Source organism: Dreissena polymorpha, chromosome 1, assembly GCF_020536995.1.
Source record: "Dreissena polymorpha isolate Duluth1 chromosome 1, UMN_Dpol_1.0, whole genome shotgun sequence".
NCBI classification, from domain to species: domain Eukaryota; kingdom Metazoa; phylum Mollusca; class Bivalvia; order Myida; family Dreissenidae; genus Dreissena; species Dreissena polymorpha.
Genome location: NC_068355.1, coordinates 181,969,061 through 181,995,268, shown reverse-complemented (window position 1 = coordinate 181,995,268; position 26,208 = coordinate 181,969,061). Strand labels below are relative to the sequence as shown.

The following is a 26,208-nucleotide window of genomic DNA, read 5'->3' as shown; positions in this document are numbered from 1 at the left end:
TTGTTGTTCTTTGAGTGCTTTGTACAGTCACATGTGACAGTAACATATACTTTCAAATCACATATATCACAGGCCATATCAAGTATACATTGATATATTTATCACAACAGTCCATATTTATTTCCCAATTGATTAAAACTAAACAATTGGCCATGTGTTTATATAATGAACCAACAAAGACTTGTAGAATAATATGAAAATAGTTTTTATTGTTACTGTCCCCATATGAATTTATAAGTGTATTTCTTTGATATCAAAATGAAACACTTCAGGTATCTGTAAAAAAAACTGTTGGAAACTTTTTTGGTTCATAATATAAATGAGCATATATCTAATAACATAATTTTGCAGACATTTCTAAAAATTATGGGATACAGAGATATTGCTCATTTTCAGAATTTTCCACTTTTACCACAATTATTCCATAATTTTTATTGTATCTCTCAGTCAATCTTGTATTAAGAGACCACTCAAGGGAGTAATCAAAAGTGGTCTCTTAATAAAATGGTCTTTAAATAAACAAGAGGGCCATGATGGCCCTGAATCGCTCACCTGACTCATTAAGATCAGATGAAAACTATGACCTCTATTGTCTACACAATGTTATTCTATGATTTGACCTAGTGACCTAGTTCCTGACTCTAGATGACCCAAAATACAATCCCAATCCAGATTTCATCAAGATAAACATTCTGACCACAGTTCATAAATATTGGATGAAAACTGTGACCTCTATTGTCAACACAAGGTTTTTCTATTTATTTGACCTAGATTTTTACCCCAGATGACCCAAATACAATCCCACCCAGATTTCATCAAGAATTCTGACCAAATTTCTTAAAGGTTGGATGAAAACTGTGATACTGTGATCTCTAATGTCTACACAAGGTTTTTCTATTATTTGACCTAGTGACCTAGTTTTTGACCCCAGATGACCCAAATAAAATCCCAACCCAGATTTCATCAAGATAAACATTCTGACTAAATGTCATAAAGATTGGATGAAAACTGTGACCTCTATTGTCTACAGAATGTTGTTCTATTATTTGACCTAGTGACCTTGTTTTTGACCCCAGATTACCCAAATACAATCCCAAACGGGATTTCATCAAGATAAACATTTTGACCAAATTTCATCAAGATTGGATGCGAACTGTGACCTCTACTGTCTACACAAACAAATTGTTGACGGACGGACGCACGGACACACGCAGGCACGCACAACGGACATCACACGATCACATAAGCTCACCGTGTCACTTCATGACAGGTGACCTTAAAATATGTGTCGGAGATAAACATGAACAGTTGTGGTTAAAATCCCATAGAAACAAGGGCTGTTTGTAAAACATGCATGCCCCCCTATATGGGCTATAAGTTGTAGTAGCAGCCATTGTGTGAATACGTTTTTTGTCACTGTGAATGGTGGTGGTGGTGGTGGTGTAGTAGTAGTTGTAGTAGTAGTAGTAGTAGTAGTAGTAGTAGTAGTAGTAGTAGTAGTAGTAGTAGTAGTAGTAATAGTAGTTGTAGTAGTAGCAGTAGTAGTAGTAGTAGTAGTAGTAGTAGAAGTAGTAGTAGTAGTAGTAGTAGAAGTAGTAGTAGTAGTAGTACTAGTAGTAGTAGTACTAGTAGTAGTAGTAGAAGTAGTAGTAGTAGTAGTAGTAGTAGTAGTAGTAGTAGTAGTAGAAGTAGTAGAAGTAGTAGTAGTAGTAGTAGTAGTAGTAGTAGTAGTAGTAGTAGTAGTAGTAGTAGTAGTAGTAGTAGTAGTAGTAGCAGTAGCAGTAGCAGAAGCAGTAGCAGCATTACAAGACCAATACTTAAGAATGATCAAATGGGAAAAGGTAACCAAGCACTGGCAGTAAATATGGGGCTCATTTACAGGTCAGATTTGGAATCTCTGCTGTAAAATGAGATTTTGAATGAATTAAAGGGAGGCAAATCTGTAATAAAAAGAACATGCATAAACTGTAGTTGTTTCCCTTGTTTGAACCATGCTAAATCCTTACAAGTTTGGAAAGAATTGGATGAAAAATTTGGACTTTATTGCATAAACACCATTTTCTCAATTCAAGGGTAGGTAATTCTGTACTTCATGGACCAATAATGCTCATTTTTTGTAGGGTTCGTGTCCTCATTGATATAAAGACACTGTGCAAATTTGGAAAGGATCGGACAAAAAATGTGGAAGATTTTTGAAAGTTTTCACAAAATAGGCAAAAACAAATAAACATGCAAAGTTCAACGAGCTCCTGCGGCCATGTTTTTTGACGAATCAAATTTCTTTGAACAATTTTTTCAGGGGAGCCTTCAAAGATCATCCCTGTGAATTTTTTTGAAAATCTGATGAGCGGTTTCTGACAAGAAGATTTTTTAAGGTTTTTACCATATATGGTCATGGCGGCCATCTTGGTTATGTGATCAAATTTTTTTTAACAATTCTTTTGTCCCATGACCTAGGGATGCTCCACATGAAATCTAGTTGAAATTGGCTCAATGGTTTAGTAGAAGAAGATGTTTACAAATTGTTTACAGACAGACGGACGGACGGACGCCGGACGCTGAGTGATCACAAAAGCTCACCCCGAGCTATCACTCAGGTGAGCTAAAAAGGCCATTCTGGAAGAATGTTTACCCTCAATTTTAATCTATATGAAGGATAATCTCTTTTGTCAACAATGATTTTAACTTTTATAATAAAATGAATATAAACACAATACATAAACAATATTTTAATTATAATGTGTTTTATTTTTTCACTTATTATAAATTATCATATATATTATAAATGAATTGTGTGTTCATATTTATTTGCAAAAACAACATAGACAAGGAAATATTTTTCGCGTTTTTTTCACCTGACACATAATTTTCCACGTCTTCAAGCACCTAGGCTTTACGCTTAAGAAAGTTCTGAATTTGAGTTTTACCGACTCCAAACTCATCTGCAATTTTACGTGCACTTTTACTCAGTATGACAATTCCAAAACCCGAATTTTCTCGTTCAACGTTAACACTTTTCGTTTTGACATTTTAATTTCTGCATGTATGCTTAAGGAAATCTGACTCGATTATGATACATAATGAGCTGAAAAAATTAAAACACGTCAATTGAAAACAAACAAACAGACTTGATTGGAAAATTTATTAAGTAAATAACAATGTGATTGGCTAACAAATATCTACTAATTAGCATAATTACAAATTGGTAATGTACGGATTTCGACAGATGTTGCCGATTAATTGTTTATTTTCTGCACTTCTCAGGAAATGTTTGTTGCGTACAGTGCATTGTTTCTGCACCTGTTATCTATACTCGAGAAAAATTGGCGTTGTCTCTTAACATTCCACATAGTAAACTTTTTAAGCTGTAGACTGTGCGTAAAACGTTCCTCTATTATTGAACTCAATAAATTGATATGCAGTCTACAACAATACCGGTCAGAACCAGTCAACGAGACAAAGCATAATCATAATGGTTGGTGTGAAAACAAAGCAGCGGTGTAACAGTACATCTTATCGGCTTAGATAAACAATTAACACGGATTTGTCCCTGAAAGATCAATACATTAACCACTTTTTCCTCTTAATTCAAGATTTGGACATCAAAATACATAGAAATCAGCGGTCACTGGTCGCGTAAGACAAAAGTCGCTGAATACAATATCATTATATAGCGAAAAAGCTCCGTGGGATTTCAAAATGGTCGCATAAGACAAAGGTCGCTTAATACAAGTGGTCGCATCCACAAGATTGACTGTATGAAGAACAAAAATAAAGGAGACACTCATCGAAACTTTTCATAATCCAAGCAATTTAATTTCACGTGATTAAATCATTATCAGTAAAAAGCATTTATATTAACTGACTGGAAATGAAATAAGAATCTTAAAGCAAGCAGACGAATAAGGCACTTACTTAATAAATTAACTCTTTTTGGGAGGCACAAAACATTTGATCTAGAAAGACATTCTCCTAGCACAGTTGTTGTTCATGCCTCAACATACAACATCTCTGCCGCGGGCTCAATAAATTCCAGAAATCTTGGCGAAACACATCGAAGTAATTTTACGCTCTTTCATGGAAATATCTAGGACACCAAGCATTATATTTTCAGTAGTTACCTTTAAAAACTGCATTTATTGTTAATTTATCGAGATATTTAATAACAATTATGAGAACAAATTTCATGCCCATTTACGCAGATAGCATCACTCCGCTAAAATGTAAACAAAGGCCGAAATTGTGATGAAAAGCAAGTGTTAATCTACAAACACATTGAAAGTTTCGTGTATGTTTATATAAATGTGTAATCAAATGAATTAGCTAATTATGGGAACATATCGTAAGTTTGCAATTTGAATAGATAGATAATAATTATTTTTGATAATTAATAGTGTATCATTGTATGAAGATAGTGATCAATGTTTTTGTTTTGTTTTGTTCTGCTTATTTGGCTAGGCTGGTCTTGGTTATTGCTCTGTCATATATTTGTATACTACCATGTGCTTAATAACCATTTGCAATGCTTATTTTGTGTCTTTAATTGTCTTCATTAATTTGTAAGCTTACTGTTTAGATTAGCGCAAATCTCTCTGTTATTATTTACTTCTATTAGTTGCTTATCATTTTGCTTTATCTTTTGCTTTGTGTTGCTTATTTGGCAAGGCTGGTCTTGGTTATTCCTCTACCTCATATATATATATATATATATATATATATATATATATATATATATATATATATATATATATATATATATATATATACTACTATGTGCTGCTAAGGCCAGCATTTTTTTAAATATTGGTTTTAAGGGAGTGCCTGACCCTATTTTTCGACAAATAAAAATAAAAATAAAAGTCACTTCGTTTTATTTATTTACATTTCACCCGCCTACCTGGCATTTTATCCAAAACTAGAAAAGAAATTGCGGAGATTGCCAAAAGTGTTGTTCAAAATTTGTTTACAATACGGGTTGTTTCGTTGTGCCAAGTCGACTTGTAAAGTGTCAGCGATTTTCATTGGCTATTGCAGCCAATACCACACGCTATTAGCCAATCAGTGAGTATTTAACAAATGATTTTCATATTGCATTTCTGAAATGACGGACATTAACAACAACTAGACAAATGTAGCATATTTTAAAATCAAATTAATAAAAAACGGAGCAGAAACAAGTCAAGTTGTGTTTTCCTTTTTATTTTTTTACCTTTGACCTTGAAGGATGACCTTGACCTTGAACTTCCACCACTCAAAATGTGCAGCTTCATGAAAACGCTGCTTTGAAATATATTTTGTTTACCTTTGATCTTGAAGGATGACCTTAAAGGATGATCTTGATCTTGAACTTCCACCACTCAAAATGTGCAGCTTCATAATAACGCTTCTTTGAATTAAAAAAAAATGACATTTGACCTTGAAGGATGACCTTGGCCTTGAAGGATGACCTTGGCCTTGAACTTCCACCACTCGAAATGTGCAGCTTCATGATAACGCCGCTTTGAATTTGTGTTTGACCTAGAAGGATGACCTTGACCTTGAAGGATGACCTTGACCTTGAACTTCCACCACTAAAAATGTGCAGCTTCATGAGATACACATGCATGCCAAATATCAAGTTGCTATCTTCAATATTAAAAAAGTAATCCCCAATGCTAAAGTTTTCGGACGGACACACACCATATATTTGACATTTTACTTTGAAGGATGACCTTCAAATTCACCTTTCACCGCTAAAAATGTTCAGCTCCATGAGATACACATGCATGCCAAATATCTAGTTGCTATCTTCAATATTGAACAAGGGCTGTTTCTAAAACATGCATGCCCCCCATAAGGGCTCTCCGTTGTAGTGACAGCCATTGAGTGAATATGTTTTTTGTCACTGTGACCTTGACCTTTGACCTAGTGACCTAAAAATCTATAGGGGTCATCTGCAAGTCATGATCAATGTACCTATTAAGTTTCATGATCCTTGCCATAAGCGTTCTTGAGTTATAATCCGAAAACCATTTTACTTTTTCAGGTCACCGTGACCTTGACCTTTGACCTAGTGACCTGAAAATCAATAGGGGTCATCTGCAAGTCATGATCAATCTACCTATCAAGTTCCATGATCCAAGGAATAAGCGTTCTTCAGTTATCATCCGGAAACCATTTTACTATTTCGGGTCACTGTGAACTTGACCTTTGACCTAGATACCTCAAAATCGATAGGGGTCATCTGCAAGTCATGATCAATGTACCTATGAAGTTTCATGATCCTAGGCATAAGCATGCTTGAGTTATCATCCGGAAACCATTTTACTATTTCAGGTCACCGTGACCTTGACCTTTGATATAGTGACCTGAAAATCAATTGGGGTCAACTGCAAGTCATGATCAATGTACCTATGAAGTTTCATAATCCTAGGCATAAGCGTTCTTGAGTTATCATCTGGAAACCATTTTACCATTTCGGGTCACCATGACCTTGACCTTTGACCTAGTGACCTGAAAATCATTAGGGGTCATCTGCGAGTCAATATCAATATACCTATAAAGTTTCATGATCCTAGGCATAAGCGTGCTTGAGTTATCATCCGGAAACCATTTTACTATTTCGGGTCACCGTGACCTTGACCTTTGACCTAGTGACCTGAAAATCAATTACTGGTCATCTGTCAGCCATTATCAATCTACCTACGAAGTTTCATGATCCTAGGCATAAGCGTTCCTGAGTTATCATCCGGAAACCATTTTACTATTTCGGGTCACCATGACCTTGACCTTTAACCTAGTGACCTGAAAATAAATAGGGGTCATCAGCGAGTCATGATCAATCTACCTATCAAGTTTCATGTTCCTAGGCATAAGGGTTCTTGAGTTATCATCCGGAAACCATTTTACTATTTAGGGTCACTGTGACTTTGACCTTTGACCTAGTGACCTCAAAATCAACAGGGGTCATCTGCGAGTCATGATCAATGTACCTACGAAGTTTCATGATCCTAGGCCCAAGCGTTCTTGAGTTATCATCCGGAAACCACCTGGTGGATGGACCGACAGACCGACCGACATGTGAAAAGCAATATACCCCCTCTTCTTCAAAGGGGGGCATAAAAAGTTATGACCAATGGTAAAGTTTTCGGACGGACAGACGCCATAAATTTGACATTTGACCTTGAAGGATGACCTTGACCTTTCATCACTAAAAATGTGCAGCTCCATGAGATACACATGCATGCCAAATATCAAGTTGCTATCTTCAATAGTGAACAAGATGTGTTTGTGTGAAACACAATGTCTGCCTATATGACGTTTGACCTTGAAGGATGACCTTGACCGTTTGAAGGATGACCTTGACCATTCACCACTCAAAATGTGCAGCTCCATGAGATACACATGAATGCCAAATATCAAGTTGCTATCTTCAATATTGCAAAAGTGTTCATAAAATAAACGATTTGGGCCACATATATTTGACCTCTGACCTTAAAGGATGACCTTGACCTTTCACCACTCAAAATGTGCAGCTCCATGAGATACACATGCATGCCAAATATCAAGTTGCTATCTTCAATATTGCAAAAGTATTCATAAAATGAGCGATTTTGGCCACATATATTTGACCTCTGACCTTGAAGGATGAACTTGACCTTTCACCACTCAAAATGTGCAGCTTTATGAGATACACATGCATGCCAAATATGAAGTTGCTATCTTCAATATAGCAAAAGTTATTGCAAAATGTGTAAGTTGGCGCAAACAAACCAACAGACCAACAGACAGGGCAAAAACAATATGTCCCCCACTACTAAAGTGGGTGACATAAAAAGTTTTTAATTTTTTACCTTTGACCTTGAAGGATGACCTTGACCTTTTATCACTCAAAATGTGCAGCTCCATGAGATACACATGCATGCCAAATATCAAGTTGCTATGTTCTATATTTCAAGTTATTGCAAAACTTAACCATATTAAAGTTTTAAATTTTTGACCTTTGACCTTGAAGGATGACCTTGACCTTTCACCACTCAAAATGTGCAGCTTCACGAGATACGCATACATGCCAAATATCAAGTTGCTATGTTCAATATTTCAAAAGTTATTGCAAAACTTTACTGTAAGGTTAAAGTTTTGGGACAGAATGACAGACAGAAAGACAGAAAGACAGGCCAAAAACAATATACCCCCGATCATTCGATACAGGGGCATAAAAAGTATTAATTAAGGACATTCGAATTTACACCCCACTGTCCCTTTTTCTCGTATTGCTTTCTATTAATCAACTCATCCTCTACACTTTTGAAGAATGCCTAAAAAATCCTGTTATATGTAATCTTGTTTGTTTAAATGTGTGTACTTTGATGCATTGCTGAAACTTCTGAATATCCTGAATAATGATATTGACATTGAACAAAACAAGGACATGCACTACTGTATCAGCATTGCAGGTCTTTCTCCAGAAATTTGCACAGGTGAAAATATGTGGGATTTACAGGGTACTGGGTTACTCCTTTGAATTTATTTAATGTTAGGCACTTAACCAAATGTTACTGTACTTAAGAAAGTGCAATAATGGAACAAATTTATATTTAAACTAATCAGCCTTTTAAAACCTGATAAATCTTTAATGTCTTTCATGATATTGAATAATTACAGCAACACATATTGGTGAGATACAGTAATAAATTAAAGATTCAGGCACTAAGGTGCTTAAAGAGCCTGGGAAAAGGCATGAGTATTACAAGTATTGCAATTTATTATTTATTTAAAACATACATGCCATACGTCCCGCATTGTCCGGGACATTCCGGAAATGAAGAACTTGTCCCGCTGTCCCGGTAATCTGTCAAATGTCCCAGAATTTACAAAATCCATATATAACATGTACCTTATCTTAGGCTTAACTGCACCTCGAATCTGTGTATATCTGCAGCGTCTCCATTAGAGCTGCAACGATTCGATCCGATTCATCGAAAATCGATTCAAAATGCTTCGATTCGATTACGATACTAAACCTACCAAATTCGATTTGATTCTTTAACATATATACATAAATATACATAGATACACATGTACGTAAAGCACGCTGTATTCTGACTATTGATAAGGGAAGGTGAAGGTTTTATGTTTACCTGTAATTACGACCCGCGCGATTGGTTGCTTATTACTTAAGTCATCCAATCAATAAGCGGGTTACGGTCTACTTTCGGAAAAAGCGTCAAAATGGCTGAACAAGTTGTTGCCGACAAATTGAAATTATCAGATGCGCCTAAGAAGCTAAAATCAAAAGTGTGGCAGTATTTTGGGTTTCGGGATGGTAGCCCTACGGATAAAGCAAAGTGTAAACTGTGCTTCACGGATGTCGCGTACACAAAGTCCCGCTCAACCACTAATCTAATGCAACATGTCAAACGCAAACATAACGTTGATTTAGCAAGACTAAGAGGTCGCACAAGTTCAACTACTGAAGTCGCGAGCCAGAAAAGTAGTTCTATTTCTGTTGAAATTTTGTTAAGTTTATTAGAGAATATGATTTGTCCAACAGGTAACAGGTGATGCTGTCATGTCACAATGGTAGACATGCTTATTGCGGTTTTGGATAAAAGTCGTATGTGATAGTACTACACTGTAACTCCAATATAACGCGGATGACGGGGTCCAAGCCACGCAACCGCGTTATAAACGGACAGCGTTATAAGTTTTGAGCTAATTTATTGCAGGGGGATATAAAAACAGGAAAAGTATAGCCTATATTATAGGTCCTGTGTATTGCCATGCTCTGTTGTCATCCGAAAATACTTGCATATAAACCGAATCGAACGATAACGTAATACATACCGCTTTTCTAATGTGCACATGCATCCGATAATCCAATATAATTACAACATCAATTACAAAAAAAATAATCTTTAACATTTATGACGAGAAATAGGAGATTCATAAGCACATCCATATGCCGACGCCAATTTTCAGAAAAAGAGTACAGTGCATTATGGGACAGAGCTTTAATTGGGCGAGCGACTTTAAATTTAGATTGAATGCAATACGACACATGTACAAAGAAATGTTATATTCCGTCATCTTTCTCTGCTTGCACGAGTCTCTGGCTGCGCAGTATACTAGTTGTACGCAGTATAATTCACAGCCGCTCCTTTCATATGGACAAACTGCAATCAAATCAAAGTAAAAATGTTTTAATCGTTTTGAATAACTTTAATTTGATAATTATTCCACTTGCACTTACCTTATTGAAAATAGCGCACTGAGCCGCTCTGATAGAGAATACATGTAATAAACACTGACTCGCAAGTTTTCACACCTTTATTGACCTTTATTGACATTACACAAGAGATTAACACCAGTTAGCTTTCTCGTGTCGTTTAACTTCTAATCGATTAAAATCGATTAAAATCGGTTAAACGGACGGATAAAGCAAGCAGGCTGTGATCGCCGCCATCTTTGAATTTTCTGAAAATACATGAAGATGCATAACATTGGTTTGAATCAGAAATGGAAGGTTGGAGAAAAAACGGGATCCAAGGACCCCCCGCGTTATATTGGACACAGCGTTATAACGGACCGCACTATATTGGAGTTACAGTGTACCATTCAACTGATTCCAGATACGTTCTTATGATTATTTATTTATTTTTTATATTATTGTGTAATCAACACAATCTTCTAGTCAGAAGTTTTTATATTAAAATTCCTAATTTGCTTTTCTTTTTTATGTTTTTTATTGAAATCACATTTGATCAGAAATGTTAATTTGGAGGCATAAGAGTGAATATATGATAAAACTAGGTTTGAAGATGAATCGAATCGAAAAAATCGGTATCGGAGTGTCTGAAATCGAAATTGAATCGAGCTGTTGGTGAATCGTTGCAGCTCTAGTCTCCATGACAATGCCTACCCGAATAGGCAGACCACGCTTCGTGTCAAAATCGATCAATTAACAGGGGTCCTGTTATCATATCGATTGTCTCACGTTCGCGGTCAAACCAAAAAGGCGGCATTGTTTAATGTGGTTGTTAATTGACTTTAATCAACTACGTCATTATTTCCCGCTGCGTGAGGGCAAAGGATAGTTGTTCACACATCTGAAGTCCAACAGCGCTGAGTAAAAAATTAAAAGCAGTGTGACTGTCCGGATTTTAAGTTGACGATCTACCGGTACTGTTTTGTTGTATTTTTTTTTTGTGATTGGTTGTATGTATTGTGAATTGATTTGAGTTGACGATCTAACGGTACTGTATTGTTGTATTTTTTATTATATAAATGTTATAAATGAATAAAGGCGTATCAACAACTACGCGTTACACACCGGTCTTAATAACAATAACGCAGTGACGTCACCATCTATGTTTAGAACGCTTACACTGAAAACACGTGGCTTGTATCTAGTAACGGAAGTAGTAATGCTTAATTTGACCTTAATAGATCAAGTGTATTTCGGATAGGCTTTCGAACTTTTGCAATTAACGATGCGAAACAAAAAAAAACGTACCAAAATGCAAATGTCTATAAATATCGCTACATTTTATACATGTCCCGGAAAATCGGCAAAAGTCCCGGACAATTTAACTCAATGTCCCGGAATTGGTCTGAAAAATTATGGCATGTATGTTTAAAAGATCATGTAAAGGTTAATTTGATTCTGTGCAGTTTTGATTCTGTACTCTTTTGACAGATAGTCATATTTCTCTTATATAATTTTGTATTTTTAAACATTATTCCTGAATGAACTTGTAAGTGTATGATAGATGCTTCCAGTTGTCCCCTGTCAGGAAAAGCATGGGACAATGAAATGTATATTGTTAAAACAACAATAACAAAACAACTGTACTGATGTTGGCCTGCAATTTATTTTAAGATGTGTATTTTACCATAGAATTAGTTTGAGTAAACATCTTCAGGGTCTATGTGTACAAAACTGGCATTGCATTGGTAAAACATTAACAGACTGTTTACTTTGGTCAATATTTATATTTAACATCTAATTCACTCAATATCTTGTCAAAGCAGCAACTAATTATTGATGCTTCTGTATAGTTTTATATTATTTTCTAATACAGATATACAGCTTTGACTCATTGTTAATATTGCAAAATGTTCATTTAGTTAATAAGTGTGCATGAAATAAAATTTAATAGCACGCGCCCAGTTGTAAACGTCAAATACTATCAGATAAAGCAAAGCCAATGGGCGCGGCCATTTTGAATATGCGACTATGATCATGTGACTAAAAGTCACGTGTGGTAGAAAGTAGTCCGTGAGCCCACGACAGAGGTGAATGTAATACACCGTAGTGCAAGAGAGTGCTAGAAGGAGTGCTGTATTCGAAGAAGAACCTGGTCAATTAATTTTGTCAGTGGACATTCAAAATAAACAACACAACACTGAACTATGACCAATCACAACACTCTCACACAGTATTATCAAGAAGATATTTAAACAAAAAAATCAGTTGAAAAACATCATAATGTATTTATTGTAAAATCAAGAAAATAATGTACTTAGTTAACTGGTATGAAATTACTGTTAAAACAATTTTTCTTTCAGAAACTGATAGTCAAGTGTGACAGTGACAGAAGAATATCAATCAATATTTAAAATAAACCCACATTACTGAGGTGAATGAATCAATGAAATACTTGACAGGAACGTAATAAATGTTGGGAATCAATTGTATAATGCAACAGGCACAGTTTTAAGAGCATAAAGCTTAATTATCAGTGGTGCTTAACTTTTACTGATGAAGAGCTTTTGGTTGCAAAGTTATATGGCAATACAGCATTAAAATACTAATGTACACAAACTAGTATATAAGTATATCAATCAATAAAGAAATAACTGTATACGTAGATTGAAATGAACAGTAAATATTATGATTTCAGAGATCTGAGAAGCATATGATAACTTGTTTTCTTTTGGTTCGTTTACTTGTTACCCGATACCTACCTGAATGCGAGACAACTCTTGTTTGCCCTTAGTTTCAAAAAGACCGAATATTTGTTGTTAAGAAAAAATCGGTCCATTAAGTCGATAACGAAATTCCCCAATGTGCCATTTTATCGATTTTAAAAATATCAATTTGACAAGACTCTTTTTCTTAAAATGGCTAGAAAATCTCTGTACATATCACACATGTTATTAGGATGAATCCACCATGATTCTTACCTGTGAAATCAGCTGATGAATCTTCATAAAGTCTGCAGACCAGTTCGCCACTCAATGTGAACTTGTACAGAGCAGTACCAGAGCAGATATATAGGTCACCATGGTTGTGGGCAATACCTGTACAATAATGTTGTAACTTAAGCTTCCTGCCTTTGGCAAGCTGGCTCTGGCTTACTGTGATAAACTGGACCTCATTAAACATAGCCACTGCAGCCTCAGTGGGTGTGATAAGACACATGTCCCATGGCCCATTCCACACATCCAAGTGGCTCACCACCTGGTACTGCTGGCTCAGAAGCTTGACTCTCTTATTATAGTAGTCTGCAACCAGGACCTGTCCATTTGGGAGAGCACATACTGCTGTGATCCGACATGTGCCTGATTCACTTGGCATGTTTACATTGTGCACAGACTTCCCATTCACAGTGAAAACATGGTTTGGAAAGTTCTCTTTTATAAATATATTAGACTGTTGTATATTTTCCAGACATTTTTTACTGGCAATAAAAGAGAGTTCTTTACCCAGTACTTTCGGTATGGCTACATGGAGATGGAACAATTCATAGTGAAGTCTAATGCAGCTGTTTCTCACAACCTTGAGAGGAGCTTGTTTCAGGTTTAGCTCTTCTTTCTTCTCCTTAATAGTGCTTTTCTCAAAATCTGCTAATAAATATTTGATTTCCTCACGCATTTCACTGATTGGGTATTGCATATATTCATGTGTTGTATTAACTGTGCTGGTTTCACATTCGCGTAAATACGATACTATATTCACACGCAAACCATCCACAATAAGCCTCTCATGTTCTTTGTATGAAACCTTAAGAGACTTCATTCTGTCCTCCTGATATGTCTGACATTGTTTCATTTGTGAAAGAGTATTTTCCGTTCTGACAGACAGGTTCTTGAAGTTGGTTAACTTCCCTCTGGCAGCCTGAGGTAATGGAGTTACTTGGCATAGTCTGAAAAACAACCACACAGGAGACATAAAGTGATTGAATAGTAATCAACTGACCAATAACCAATTGTTTACCCCGAAACGATATTAATTATAATACAAATTTAAAGGGGCATTTTAACAAAAAAAATAATTTAGGCACATACAATAACAATGCATGTTACATGTACATCAATTCACATGTGACTTTTCTAGAGGCAATAATATATTGATTATTATTAAAATAAAAATATATAAATAAATATGTATCTATCTACTGTGCGTTTGAGAAATAATGCAAACCGCAATGAACAACAAATTGTGCATTTATTAATTATATTGCTATTACCACTCTTTAGTAATGTCATTACTAGAATGCATGTGTATAACATAATTTATGTATATTTAACTCATCATTATTATACTGATTAAAGTGCCACAGGACAAAGTGTGTTTTTATTAAGACATTCAGTGTTTTCAGTGTTTCAAATTGAAATAATTCTTATGAAATGGCAATCTAAGTATAAAATAAAATCTGTTTGTGCATAAGCCGTTAATATGTCTCTTTTACTATAATATTTTTCTTTTTTAATGTTATAAATTATGAGAACTTAATTCCTCTTTACTAATTGCTTTCTTGCATTAATTGGCATTAGCTTCATTAATAAATAGATAGAGAATGTTGTGATAATTCATACTTATTGTTAAATACTGTACAAATTAACAATGGACAAGCACATACACACATACACTCAACCATTTCAACACAAATCACAAGTATATTGACAAATATTGAAACTCCATAATTTTTAATCAAGAGATAAATTCTTGTTACCGTCCAATGTAAAGCAATGGACGAATTTCAAGTGATTTTTCAAAAGTATAATTTGCCCCCTTGGTGCAAAAAGGTATCATATCACATTGAAATGAGAAGGCACATAGCAATTTTTGCACCAACATGGCGAATTGATCTTGCATTTAAACATGTTATCATTTATGAAACCATTTCTTTGAATATAATAGTTTCAAAATGTTTAGCTCCCATCATAATTTGTTGCATAATAGCCCACACTTGACTTTCTTCTGAGTATTAAGAATGTAGCCATCATGTCATATTATAATTAAACAAAAAACATAGTATGAATAAAGAAGGCCATCATGGCCCTTAAAGGGACTGTCAACCACGACGACAAAGAAAACAAAAGTTGTATAATACCGCATTTTTTTACAATTATTAGTTTATATTGATTAAAAAATCACGACTGGTATATTGCATAACTTGAAAAAAGTTCATATTTTCAGTATATTAGGTAATACAATTTCGCGATGGGATATCAAAAGTACATCGCGAAAATATGTGACATAATGGTATACACACTATAAATAACGCAAGTATATTGATCATTTTATATATAAAATGTATACAATTCACTACGCATGCACAATTTGCATTCCTGAGTTTACCACGTGACGATGATGTTCAATCTACTGGCGTTATTTATATTTTTGCCTAGTAGTTACCTGGTAGACATACCCAGTGTGCGAAATTCGCACTAACCCGAAGGGTTTTGGCTAGTGAAAATCCATTCGGGCTAGTGGGTATTAAAAAATTATATAGTCGGGCTAGTAAGAAATTTTACTTTTTATATATGTGTATAAGAATTTGGGCTATTACTTTAAAATCTGAATTTCACACACTGCATACCCAGTAAAATTTATTACCGAATATACCGAAAATATGAAAACTTAACAACTTTTTTCAAGTAATGTAATATACCAGTCTTGCTATTTTAATCAATATAAACTTATAATTGGTAAAAACATACGGTATTTTACAACTTTTCTTTTCTTCGTCGTCGTGGTTGACAGTCCCTTTAAGGGCTAATCGTGAGTTCCTGGACATGAATTGTGGAAGGCTTCAACTGGCGGTCTATTTTTTGATCCCACTAGAGTGTTAAGAATTTAGTTTAAGATTTGACTTGGTGACATTGTTTCTAGACGCATGTTATCCACTTTCAGACTTGGCCTAGATATTGTCAAGATACCGGTACACATTCTGAGTTGTTTCCAGAATGAGTCATGAAATATGGTCTCTGTAGTTGCACAAAGGATTTTCTTATTGTTCATCTGGTATACTACTTTCAACACACAAATGACACAAAATTTGAACTCGGCCTTGAGCTAAAAAGTGGAGGGGGGCGGAGGGGGGTATGGGGGTTAGAGGGGGTATAATGTGGGGTGTGGTAATTTATTCGATGTTAAAAAAAAAATTGGGGGGGGCAGAGGGGGGGTATGGGGGTTAGAGGGGGGTCTAATGTGGGGTGTGGTAATTTATTAGATGTTTAAAAAAAAAATTGGGGGGAAGGGTGGGGAGGTAGGGGGATGGGGGTGAGAGAGGGGTATAATGTGGGGTGTGGTAATTTATTAGATGTTAAAAAATGGGGGGGGGGGGGTTGGGGGAGTAGGGGGGAGTGAGAGGGGGGTAAAATGTGGAGTGTGGTAATTGATAAGATTTAAAAAAAGAAAAAAAAAATTTTTGGGGGGAAGGTGGGTAGGGAGGGTGGGGGTGGGAGGGGGTAATAATGTGGGGTGTGGCAATTTAGATGTTTAAAAAAAAATTTGGTGGGGGGGGGTTGGGGGGGGGGTAGGGGGAGTGGGGGGTGAGAGGAGGGTATAATGTGGGGTGTGGTAATTTATACGATGTTTAATCCCAAAAAAATTGAAGGGATGGTAGGGGAGTGGGGGGTTAGAGGGGTCAAAATGTGGGGTGTGGTAATTTATTAGATGTTTAAAAAAAAAATTGGGGGGGGGTAGGGGGGTCGGCGCGTGAGAGGGGGGTATAATGTGGGGTGTGGTAATTTCTTAGATGTTTAAAAGAAAAATTATTATTTTGTTTGGGGTGGGGGGTGGGGGTGGCCGGGTAGGGGGGGCGGGGGGGCGGGGGGTCTCCTGTGGGGTGGGGTAATTTCTCCGATGTTCCCCCCCTATCTCTATTTTGTTTGGGGGCTGGGGGTGGGGGTTAGGGGGTGAGAGGGGTAATTATGTGGGGTGTGGTAATTTATTAGATGTTTAAAAAAATGTTTTCTTTTTCTTTTGGGGGGGGTGGGGAGTAGGGGGTGAGAGTGGGGTATAATGTGGGGTGTGGTAATTTATTAGATGTTTAAAAAAATGGGTGGGGGGGGGTAGAAGGGTGGGGGGTAGGGGTTTGGGGGTGAGAGGGGGGTCTAAATGTGGGGTGTGGTAATTTATAAGATGTTTCCCCCTAAATTTGGGGGGGGTGGGGGTCGGGGATGGGTGAGAGGGGGTATCCTGTGGGGTGTGGTAATTTCTAAGATGTTTCCCCCCCTGGGGGTGGGGGTCTGGGGGGTCGGGGGGTGCGCGGGGGGTCCCGTGGTGTGTGGTCCTTTCTTAGCTGTTTCCCCCCTTGGGGGAGAGTGGGGGTGGGGGGCCGGGGGTGGGCGGGGGGTCTCCTGTGGGGGTGGGGTCCTTTCTCCGCTGTTTAAAAAAATTGGGGGGTGGGGGGTCGGGCGGGTGGGTGAGCGGGGGTCCTAATGTGGGGTGGGGTAATTTATTAGATGTTTAAAAAAATGTTTTTTTTGGGGGAAGGGCGTGGGGGTGGGGGGGGTAGGGGGTGAAGTGAGTGGAGGGTATAATGTGGACTGTGGTAATTTATAAGATTAAAAAAACAATTGGGGGGGGGGGGGGTAGGGGAGTGGGGGGTAGGGGGAGTGAGAGGGGGGGAATAATGTGGGGTGGGGTAATTTATTAGATGTTTAAAAACAAGATGCGTTTGTGAAACACAATGTCCCCCTATATGACGTTTGACCTTGAAGGATGACCTTGACCTTGACCCTTCACCACTCAAAATGTGCAGCTCTATGAGATACACATGCATTTCAAATATAAAATTGCTAGCTTCAATATTGCAGAAGTGAAATTACGTGAGCAATTTTAACCCATATATTTGACCTTGAAGGATGACCTTGAACTTGACCTTTCACCACTCAAAATGTGCAGTTCCATGAGATACACATGCATGCCAAATATCAAGTTGCTATCTTCAATATTGCAAAAGTATTAATAAAATAAGCGATTTGGGCCACATATATTTGACCTCTGACCTTGAAGAATGACCTTGACCTTGACCTTTCACCACTCAAAATGTGCAGCTCCATGAGATACACATGCATGCCAAATATCAAGTTGCTATCTTCAATATTGCAAAAGTACTCATAAAATGAGCGATTTTGGCCATATATTTGACCTCTGAAATTGAATGATGACCTTGACCTTGACCTTTCACCACTCAAATTGTGCAGCTCCATGAGATACACATGCATGCCAAATATCAAGTTGCTATCTTGAATATTGAAATACTGCAAAAGTGTACATTAAATTAGCGATTTTGACCCATATATTTGACCTTTGACCTTGAAGGATGACCTTGACCTTAAGCTTTTACCACTCAAAATGTGCAGCTCAATGAGATACATATGCATGCCAAATATCAAGTTGCTATATTCAATATTGCAAAAGTTATTGCAAATGTTAAAGTTGGCGCAAACAGACCAACATACCAACCAACCAACCAACAGACAGGGCAAAAACAATATGTCCCCCACTATTATAGTGGGGGACATAAAAAATTTTTTTTTTGGGGGGGGGGGGGGGCGGGGGGTAGGGGGGTGTTTGGGGGCGTAGGGGGGTGGAAGTGAGAGGGGGTAATAATGTGGGGTGAGGTCATTTATTAGATGTTTAAAAAAAATGTTTTTTTTTGGGGGGTGGGGGGTGGGGGGGGTAGGGGTAAGTGATAGGGGGGTATAATGTGGGGTGTGGTAATTTATTAGATGTTTAAAAAAATTGGGGGGGGTGGTGGGGGGTAGGGGGGAGTGAGAGGGGTTACAATGTGTGGTGGGTTTATTTATTGGATGTTTAAAAAAAAATTGGGGGGGATGGGGGTAGGGGGGTGGGGGGCGTAGGGGGGATGAGAGGGGGGTATAATGTGGGGTGTGGTAATTTTAAGATGATGTTTGAAAAAAAATTTGGGGGTGAGGTTATGGGGGAGGGATTCTGGTAGGAACGTGAGGTACTGTTTGGGTGGAATCCATTGTGGTATTCAGGTAAGTGTTGTTTTGTCAAAGTAATAATAAAATGTGATCATAAAAAGTAACAAATGATCTCACACTGACATGATCAATATCCTCTATTCATTAAACATAAATTCAAACTTATTGAATTTGTTTCCCCTGTATATAAGAAAGATATAATAGTGTATTACCTCCCCTGTCCTGCTTGTATTTATATTAATCAACAAAATTAAACATTTAATATTTAATATACAAAATATACAAAAAATTTCATATTCTGATAATATTTTTACTGATCCACTTTATTTTACTCAAAAGATGATGTTTCATTGGACTGATAATTATAGATTTAGGATAACATACCACAGACCAGTTGCTTCAGTTATATTTTTCAGAGTTCGCCCTGTTGGTCGCGTATGCATTCTTGAGTTTTCATCCGAAAACCATTTTACTATTTCGGGTCACCGTGACCTTGACCTTTGACCTAGTGACCTCAAAATCAATAGGGGTCATCTGCGAGTCATGATCAATGAAGTTTCATGATCCTAGGCCCAAGCTTTCTTGAGTTATCATGCGGAAACCACCTGGTGGACGGACCGACAGACCGACCGACCGACAGACCGACATGAGCAAAGCAATATACCCCCTCTTCTTCGAAGGGGGTCATAATAAGCCTTTGTTATTGGCCAAACATATGATGTGTAATGAATTCATATACACGGTTGTGCTGCATGCAACGTGAAATCTTGGCACCAATTTCAGGCGTATTCAATAATGAAGTATTGTATGCGCCGGCCGCGCACATGAATCAGATTCATATTTGGCCTTAATACTGTCTATATAAACATTTAAACAAAGTTTAAAGTTTTATTGATAATATATTATAATGTGAATCTAAAGTGGTAACAAAGACGGTACAAAACGGACACCTAACACTACAGCCACACACCGAACTACACCGAAAAGGGTGATTACAATTATAGCACTTCCTGGTCTGGTGATTAAAACAGCCCCAACATCTGGTGTACATTTAAAAAAAAAAGTTTAATGTTTATGCAGAACAGATATTATGACAGCACACTTTATCAATGTTTTGAGCAAGTTTCATTAGAAGCGGGTCACACATGCGACTTCTTGTGTGAAAAAAAAAACATGTAATTTTAGCAAAACTACCGGCCGCATTGAAGACTTGTTTATTAATTGACTTAAATCATATCTTATTTTGTGGAGAAATAACTCAAATAAATGTTCAGTAAGTTTCTAGGATATTGAGGAAACATATAAAACTTCTACTGTTTGTTCATAATATTTTCTTTAAATATGACCTAGTGATCTAGCTTTGAACTCAACCTTAAAATCATTTGGACAAATGTCATTACTTCAAAAGTTTTAAAATGGCCGAGATATCATTGAAACAAATGCTTTTACCAGCATTATAAAATCAATTTGGCCTCTAGAGTTCACCCTACAGCACCCACTTATCATTTATGATCTAGTCTGAGATATGATTGGGACAAATGTTCTTACCAAAGGTCATGAAAAAAATATGCAATAAATGTTATCTACAAGTATGTCAACAAACCTTTTCTTCAATTTTACCTAGTGATCTAGTTTTACAGCCAACATCAGTTTTGAACTCCACTGCCATCATTTGAACAAAATTTAATGTTATTACCAAGTTCCATAAAGATGGACTATACAAGTGTGTAATGTACTTCGTTCGAATGAATGATTTGTTTTTTACCAAGAACATGCATAATTATTGTCAGTTTGTATTTATTTGTATAAAATATTTGTATAATTTTATGTCGCTGGATATGGACTTATATATTATATTATATTATATGGATATAAACAAGAGGCCCATGAAGGCCTGAATCGCTCTACTGCTAAAACACTGTGCAAGTTTGGAAAGAATAAGATTGAAACTATGAACTTAATCACGCAAACAAGGAGAATTTTCTCAAGGGCAGATTATTGTGTACTTATTTCTCCGATACTGCTCATATTCAATAGGGTTCAAGTCCTCATTGATATAAAGATACTGTGCAAATTTGGAAATAATTGGATGAATTAACTGTGGAATTAATTACGTAAACAAGCGGGCTTTCAAAAACATTTCATATTCAAGGGGAAGTCATTCTGGACTTATTGCTTCGATATTGCTCTTTATAAACAAGGGATGTTTGTAAAACATGCCCCATATGGGCTGTCAGTTGTAGTGGCAGCATTGTGTGAATACTTTTTTGTCACTGTGACCTTGACCTTTGACCTAGTGACCTGCAAATCAACAGGGGTCATATGCCAGTCATGATCAATGTACCTATAAAGTTTCATGATCCTAGGCCTTATTATTCTTGAGTTATCATCCGGAAACCATTTTACTGTTTTGAGTCACTGTGACCTTGGCCTTTGACCTGAACATTAATAGGGGTCATCTGCCAGTCATGATCAATGTAACTAAGAAGTATTATGATCCTAGGCCTAAGCATTCTTGAGTTATTATCCGGAAACCATTTTACTATTTCGAGTCACTGTGACCTTGACCTTTGACCCAGTGACCTGAAAATCAATAGGGTTTGATTCCTCATTAATATAAAGACACTGAACAAGTTTGAAAGGAATCGGATGAAAACTGTGGGCTTTATCTGATAAACAAGAAAAAGTAACCAATTTATTATTTCGAGTCACTGTGACCTTGACCTTTGACCTAGGGACCTGAAAATAAAAAGGTGTCATCAGCCAGTCATGATCAATGTACCTATGAAGTTTCATGATCCTAGGCCTAAGCATTGTTGAGTTATTATCCGGAAACCATTTAACTATTTCGAGTCACTGTGACCTTGACCTTTGACCCAGTGACCTGAAAATCAATAGGGTTCGAGTCCTCATTAATATAAAGACACTGGACAAGTTAGAAAAAAAATCGGATGAAAACTGTGGACTTTATCGGATAAACAATAAAAGTCTAACGCACGCACGCACACACACACACACAGACAGACAGACAGACACAATGCCATCCCATAAGTATGTTTGCTGTGATAGACCATGAATATGTTTAAGCGATTACATATTTATATTGTATTGGTCTGCAAAATATGGTTGCTGGGCTTAATGTCAGATACTCTTCTTGAGCTTTCAGGAAGATTGCAATCTGGCTAAGATTTTAATTGGATTATGGTACTAAGTTTCATTAGACAATAAATGTGGTCTTTTAGTGTCCACATGCTTTTTTATTTTATTTACCAAACTAATTGTTTAAACCATACGCAACCCATTTTAAATGCATCGGGTATATCATTCTGACAAAAAGTTTCATAAAAAAAACAGGGCAATTTTTTTGTCCTCTAGAGTGTTTACAAGATTGTTCTTTCATGTAACCTAGTTTTTACCTCACATGACCAGACTTGAAACGTGGCTGACATATCATTAGGACAAAATGTTCTGAATGAATTGTATGAAGATTTTCCACTGAATTCCGTCCTTGGGTGTTCAAAAGGCAAATGTTGATGATGGACAAAGGACGTCAAAATTTCATCAAAATAGTTCACCATAGTAATGTTGTGCTCAGGTGAGCTTTTAATGTGACATATAGAGTATTTGCAAGGTATCACCATCGGCATGTAAGAAACATGTCCCTCTGTCCGGCATGTATTTAAAAAGCTGAAACTAGTTTTCAACCTAGTGGCTATATGAATAGAAATAAACTCTGAAAAAGTTTAATGAAGATCGGACAAACCAGACATTCCCAAAAGTATTTTAAGGTCACAGGATATTGGGTCAAAGACATATATTTCCCAGTCTGGAAATTTAACATGAAATCTCAGATTTAAACTACAAATGTCAACAAACCGGCCACAAAATTATAATCAAAGCGCTGGAGGCACTGAAGTTGTTCGCTGTTGTCTTCCTTGATTAGCTTGTGCGCATTGCACAGGCTAATCAGTGTGCACAGGCTAATCGGTGTGCACAGGATAATCTTATTTGACATGCATTAAGCCCTGTTTTCCCTGAAAGCAGCCAATATGTACAGATTTAAATGATAAACACTAGACAGGCCAATGTCGTCTTACAACCTGGTAAAAACACTCACTGAGTAGTAGAGCAGACGCTCCTAAGTATTCGTCGTCTGCAGTGCAGACAGGGAGCGGTAATCGTTCCTAGCATAGTGAGTTACGGTTCTTAGCATAGCTAAGGCTTCTAAGCACATACTGATTTGCAAAACAAGGTCTGTAAATTTACTCGACCAATCTAACGCGACCAACTAAAAATCGATGAAAAGGCACTATTGAGCGTATATTTAAACTACACGAACTGTTAATACAAAGTTCCATGAATATTGGACAAGACATGTGGCGCCTCTATAGTGATCATATGCAAATTGTTGATGACAGACAACAAACAACCAACATAAAGAAACAAAACTGAGAAAAGGTCACGATGAGAAGGTTAAAAATGCAGGCTCAAACAAGCAAACATCACGTGTGAACTATCCTCCATAAATAGAGTAAAGGAACATATACATGAGACATTATACAGGCAGGTTGATTAAAGCCTTAAGGTATTGCTATACTATATACTACAATTGTTGCTGAAATGTTGCCAATGTCTTGTAATCCATATGCTTGAACTTTGAAATGTTATTTCAAACAAACACAAATTAACAAAATAAAGCTCAAGAAAAAATTGCACACAAGAAATGATTTTGAAAACCTTATATAACTTAATAGAATAATCCAAGCAAATTAACATGGATGATGGTAATTGCACAGAAGCGTCGGAGCTGGGGCGGCAGCATATTTCAGCAAAAATGAAATTTCGGAAAAGACCTTTAAAGGGGCCTTTTCACAGATTTTGGCATTTTTTAACTTATTCATTAAATGCTTTATATCGATAAATGTAAACATTGGATCGTAAAAGCGCCAGTAAAAAATCAAGAATAAAATTAAAAAAAGGAAAAGAACATAGCCCGGACCAGGTTTCGAACCAGTGACCCCTGGAGTCCTGTCAGAGTCCTGAAGTAAAAACGCTTTAGCCTACTGAGCTATTCCGCCGAGTACACATATTGGACGTATTTTATACCTTATATAAGCAATCTTCGTAGTTTTACAAAATTTAACGACAAAAACAGAACTCTCCAAATTATTCAATCGTTTCGCGTTGCAACGCTTTATAATTTTTAGGTTTTAAAATCGTCAAAAGATGCATATAATGGCTATATTAGACCATGGTAAATGTTCAGTATTACTGTTTCCTCCCTAATATCATAACTAAAACGAAAATTTGCGAATCTGAAACAACTTTTTTCAATTTTGTCAATTTACCAAAGCGTGAAAAGATCCCTTTAAAAAAAATCATTTCAATACACGTATATTTGAAAAAATCTTTACCACGAAGCAAGGTAATCACCCTTTCGCGGTTTTGACACGTGTATTGTTGATTGTCATCACCCGCCTGCGGAAATGTACGTGTCAATTATGTTGTTACCGGGGGTAATTAATCGGTCTCTTTTATAACGATAATCCCTTAATTATTAAGTAATTAAACCTGGGAATCTTTAATTGTCAGTATGATCTAAGCCTTTAATTGCTTCTTTCTATTAATAAAAAGGAAAGTATGACATGAAACAAATGTGCCGACATCCAATAGTCCTTAATTACCACAGAATTAAAGATACCTCAAGATACCTGAATTAATTGTAATAACTCGAAGTAATTCTATAATTTTTAAAACTTATTTAATGTTTTTTACCACTTTTTGTGTCATTTCAATATGTGTACTCCAAACCTGCAACCAACAAATTTCTAATTTATAAAATGGAATTTCGGCACAAACAAATCCTGAAGAAGGTTCATTCAACCTAAGATCCCTATTGTTGTGTCGCCTGCTACAAAGTACAAAGTGCGACATATAGTGATCACTTCTCCATCGTGTGTCTGTCTGTGACAACTTTTGTCATTCAGAAAATGCCTGCAATAGACGTGTATAAGGTCAGGTATCAGGCATAGCAACGCACCAAAATGCGCCATTTGATGCTAAAATTTGAAAAAAATTCCAGGGTACGCCGGACCCCCACCAATGAGAGGAGGATACCCTCTCCATACCCACCCCATCCGCCGCCCAAAATTGTAAATGTGCTTCCGACGCCCCTGTTGCATACAGGTAATACAATGCAATAATGTATACTGATATAAAATAAGTAATAATAAGCTACCTGTGATTAAGCTCAACACATTTAGAGCAGCAGAGCTGACTGTGGTCCGGGCAGTACATTGTTAACTTTTCACCCTTGTGTTTGACGCATGTTAAAAGAGAAGTCTCCATCTTCTTAGAAAGTGGCCACTTCATTATTTTATCCTTTCCATAAGGAGATTTTTTGAAAAACAACCAACCATGCTGTCTGTGGAAGTTTATACATCTTCTGAAGAAGTATTTAAGACATGTTTTACAGTAAAAATCTGCATCTATTTCTACAGACCGTTCTTTCTCGCAGATTGTACAACAATAATATTTAACCAAATCAAAATTTCTAGAAAATGCAGATGTCGCCATTTTGATAATTCACTTTCAACAAACAAGATTATACAATCTAAAATCAATTGAAATATTTATGTCCAAGTATATGTTTACAATAAATATCCCAGAAAACACACACAATTATTATTTAACACAGGCAAGTAATATGAAATTTTGAACTGAACTGAACAGCAACCAAGTTTACTGTCAAATGGCGCTTGTATGATAGGAGCAAACAGTGTAACTATGTATACTGTCACCTGACTATTGGGTACTGAGTGTATTGATTACTTTAAACTGCACAAAGAAGCTGTGTAGATAAAAACTTTATCCCAAAGTGTTTAACACACCACATTTTTAATTGCTCTAATAAATGCCATGTTATGAACATAGAATTAAAATGACAATAAAGTAGGTTCTTACATAAACCAATTTTAGTATAATATATCTGATCATTTTCCTCAAACAGAATTTAAAACTGACAGTTAATATAATGAT

General features: G+C 36.5%; 1 protein-coding gene across 1 annotated transcript in view; it reads right to left on the bottom strand.

The window, feature by feature from the left end:
* Positions 1-25,993, bottom strand: part of LOC127864814 (uncharacterized) — a 39,779-nt gene extending 13,786 nt beyond the window's left edge. The window contains exons 1-2 of the mRNA XM_052404705.1: positions 25,409-25,993; positions 13,168-14,129 (exon numbers count right to left, since the gene is read on the bottom strand). Of these exons, the coding sequence (XP_052260665.1) occupies positions 13,168-14,129; positions 25,409-25,746 (1,300 nt within the window). The 5' untranslated portion in view covers positions 25,747-25,993. The remainder of the gene's footprint in view (positions 1-13,167; positions 14,130-25,408) is intronic.
* Positions 25,994-26,208: the final 215 nt, after the last annotated feature.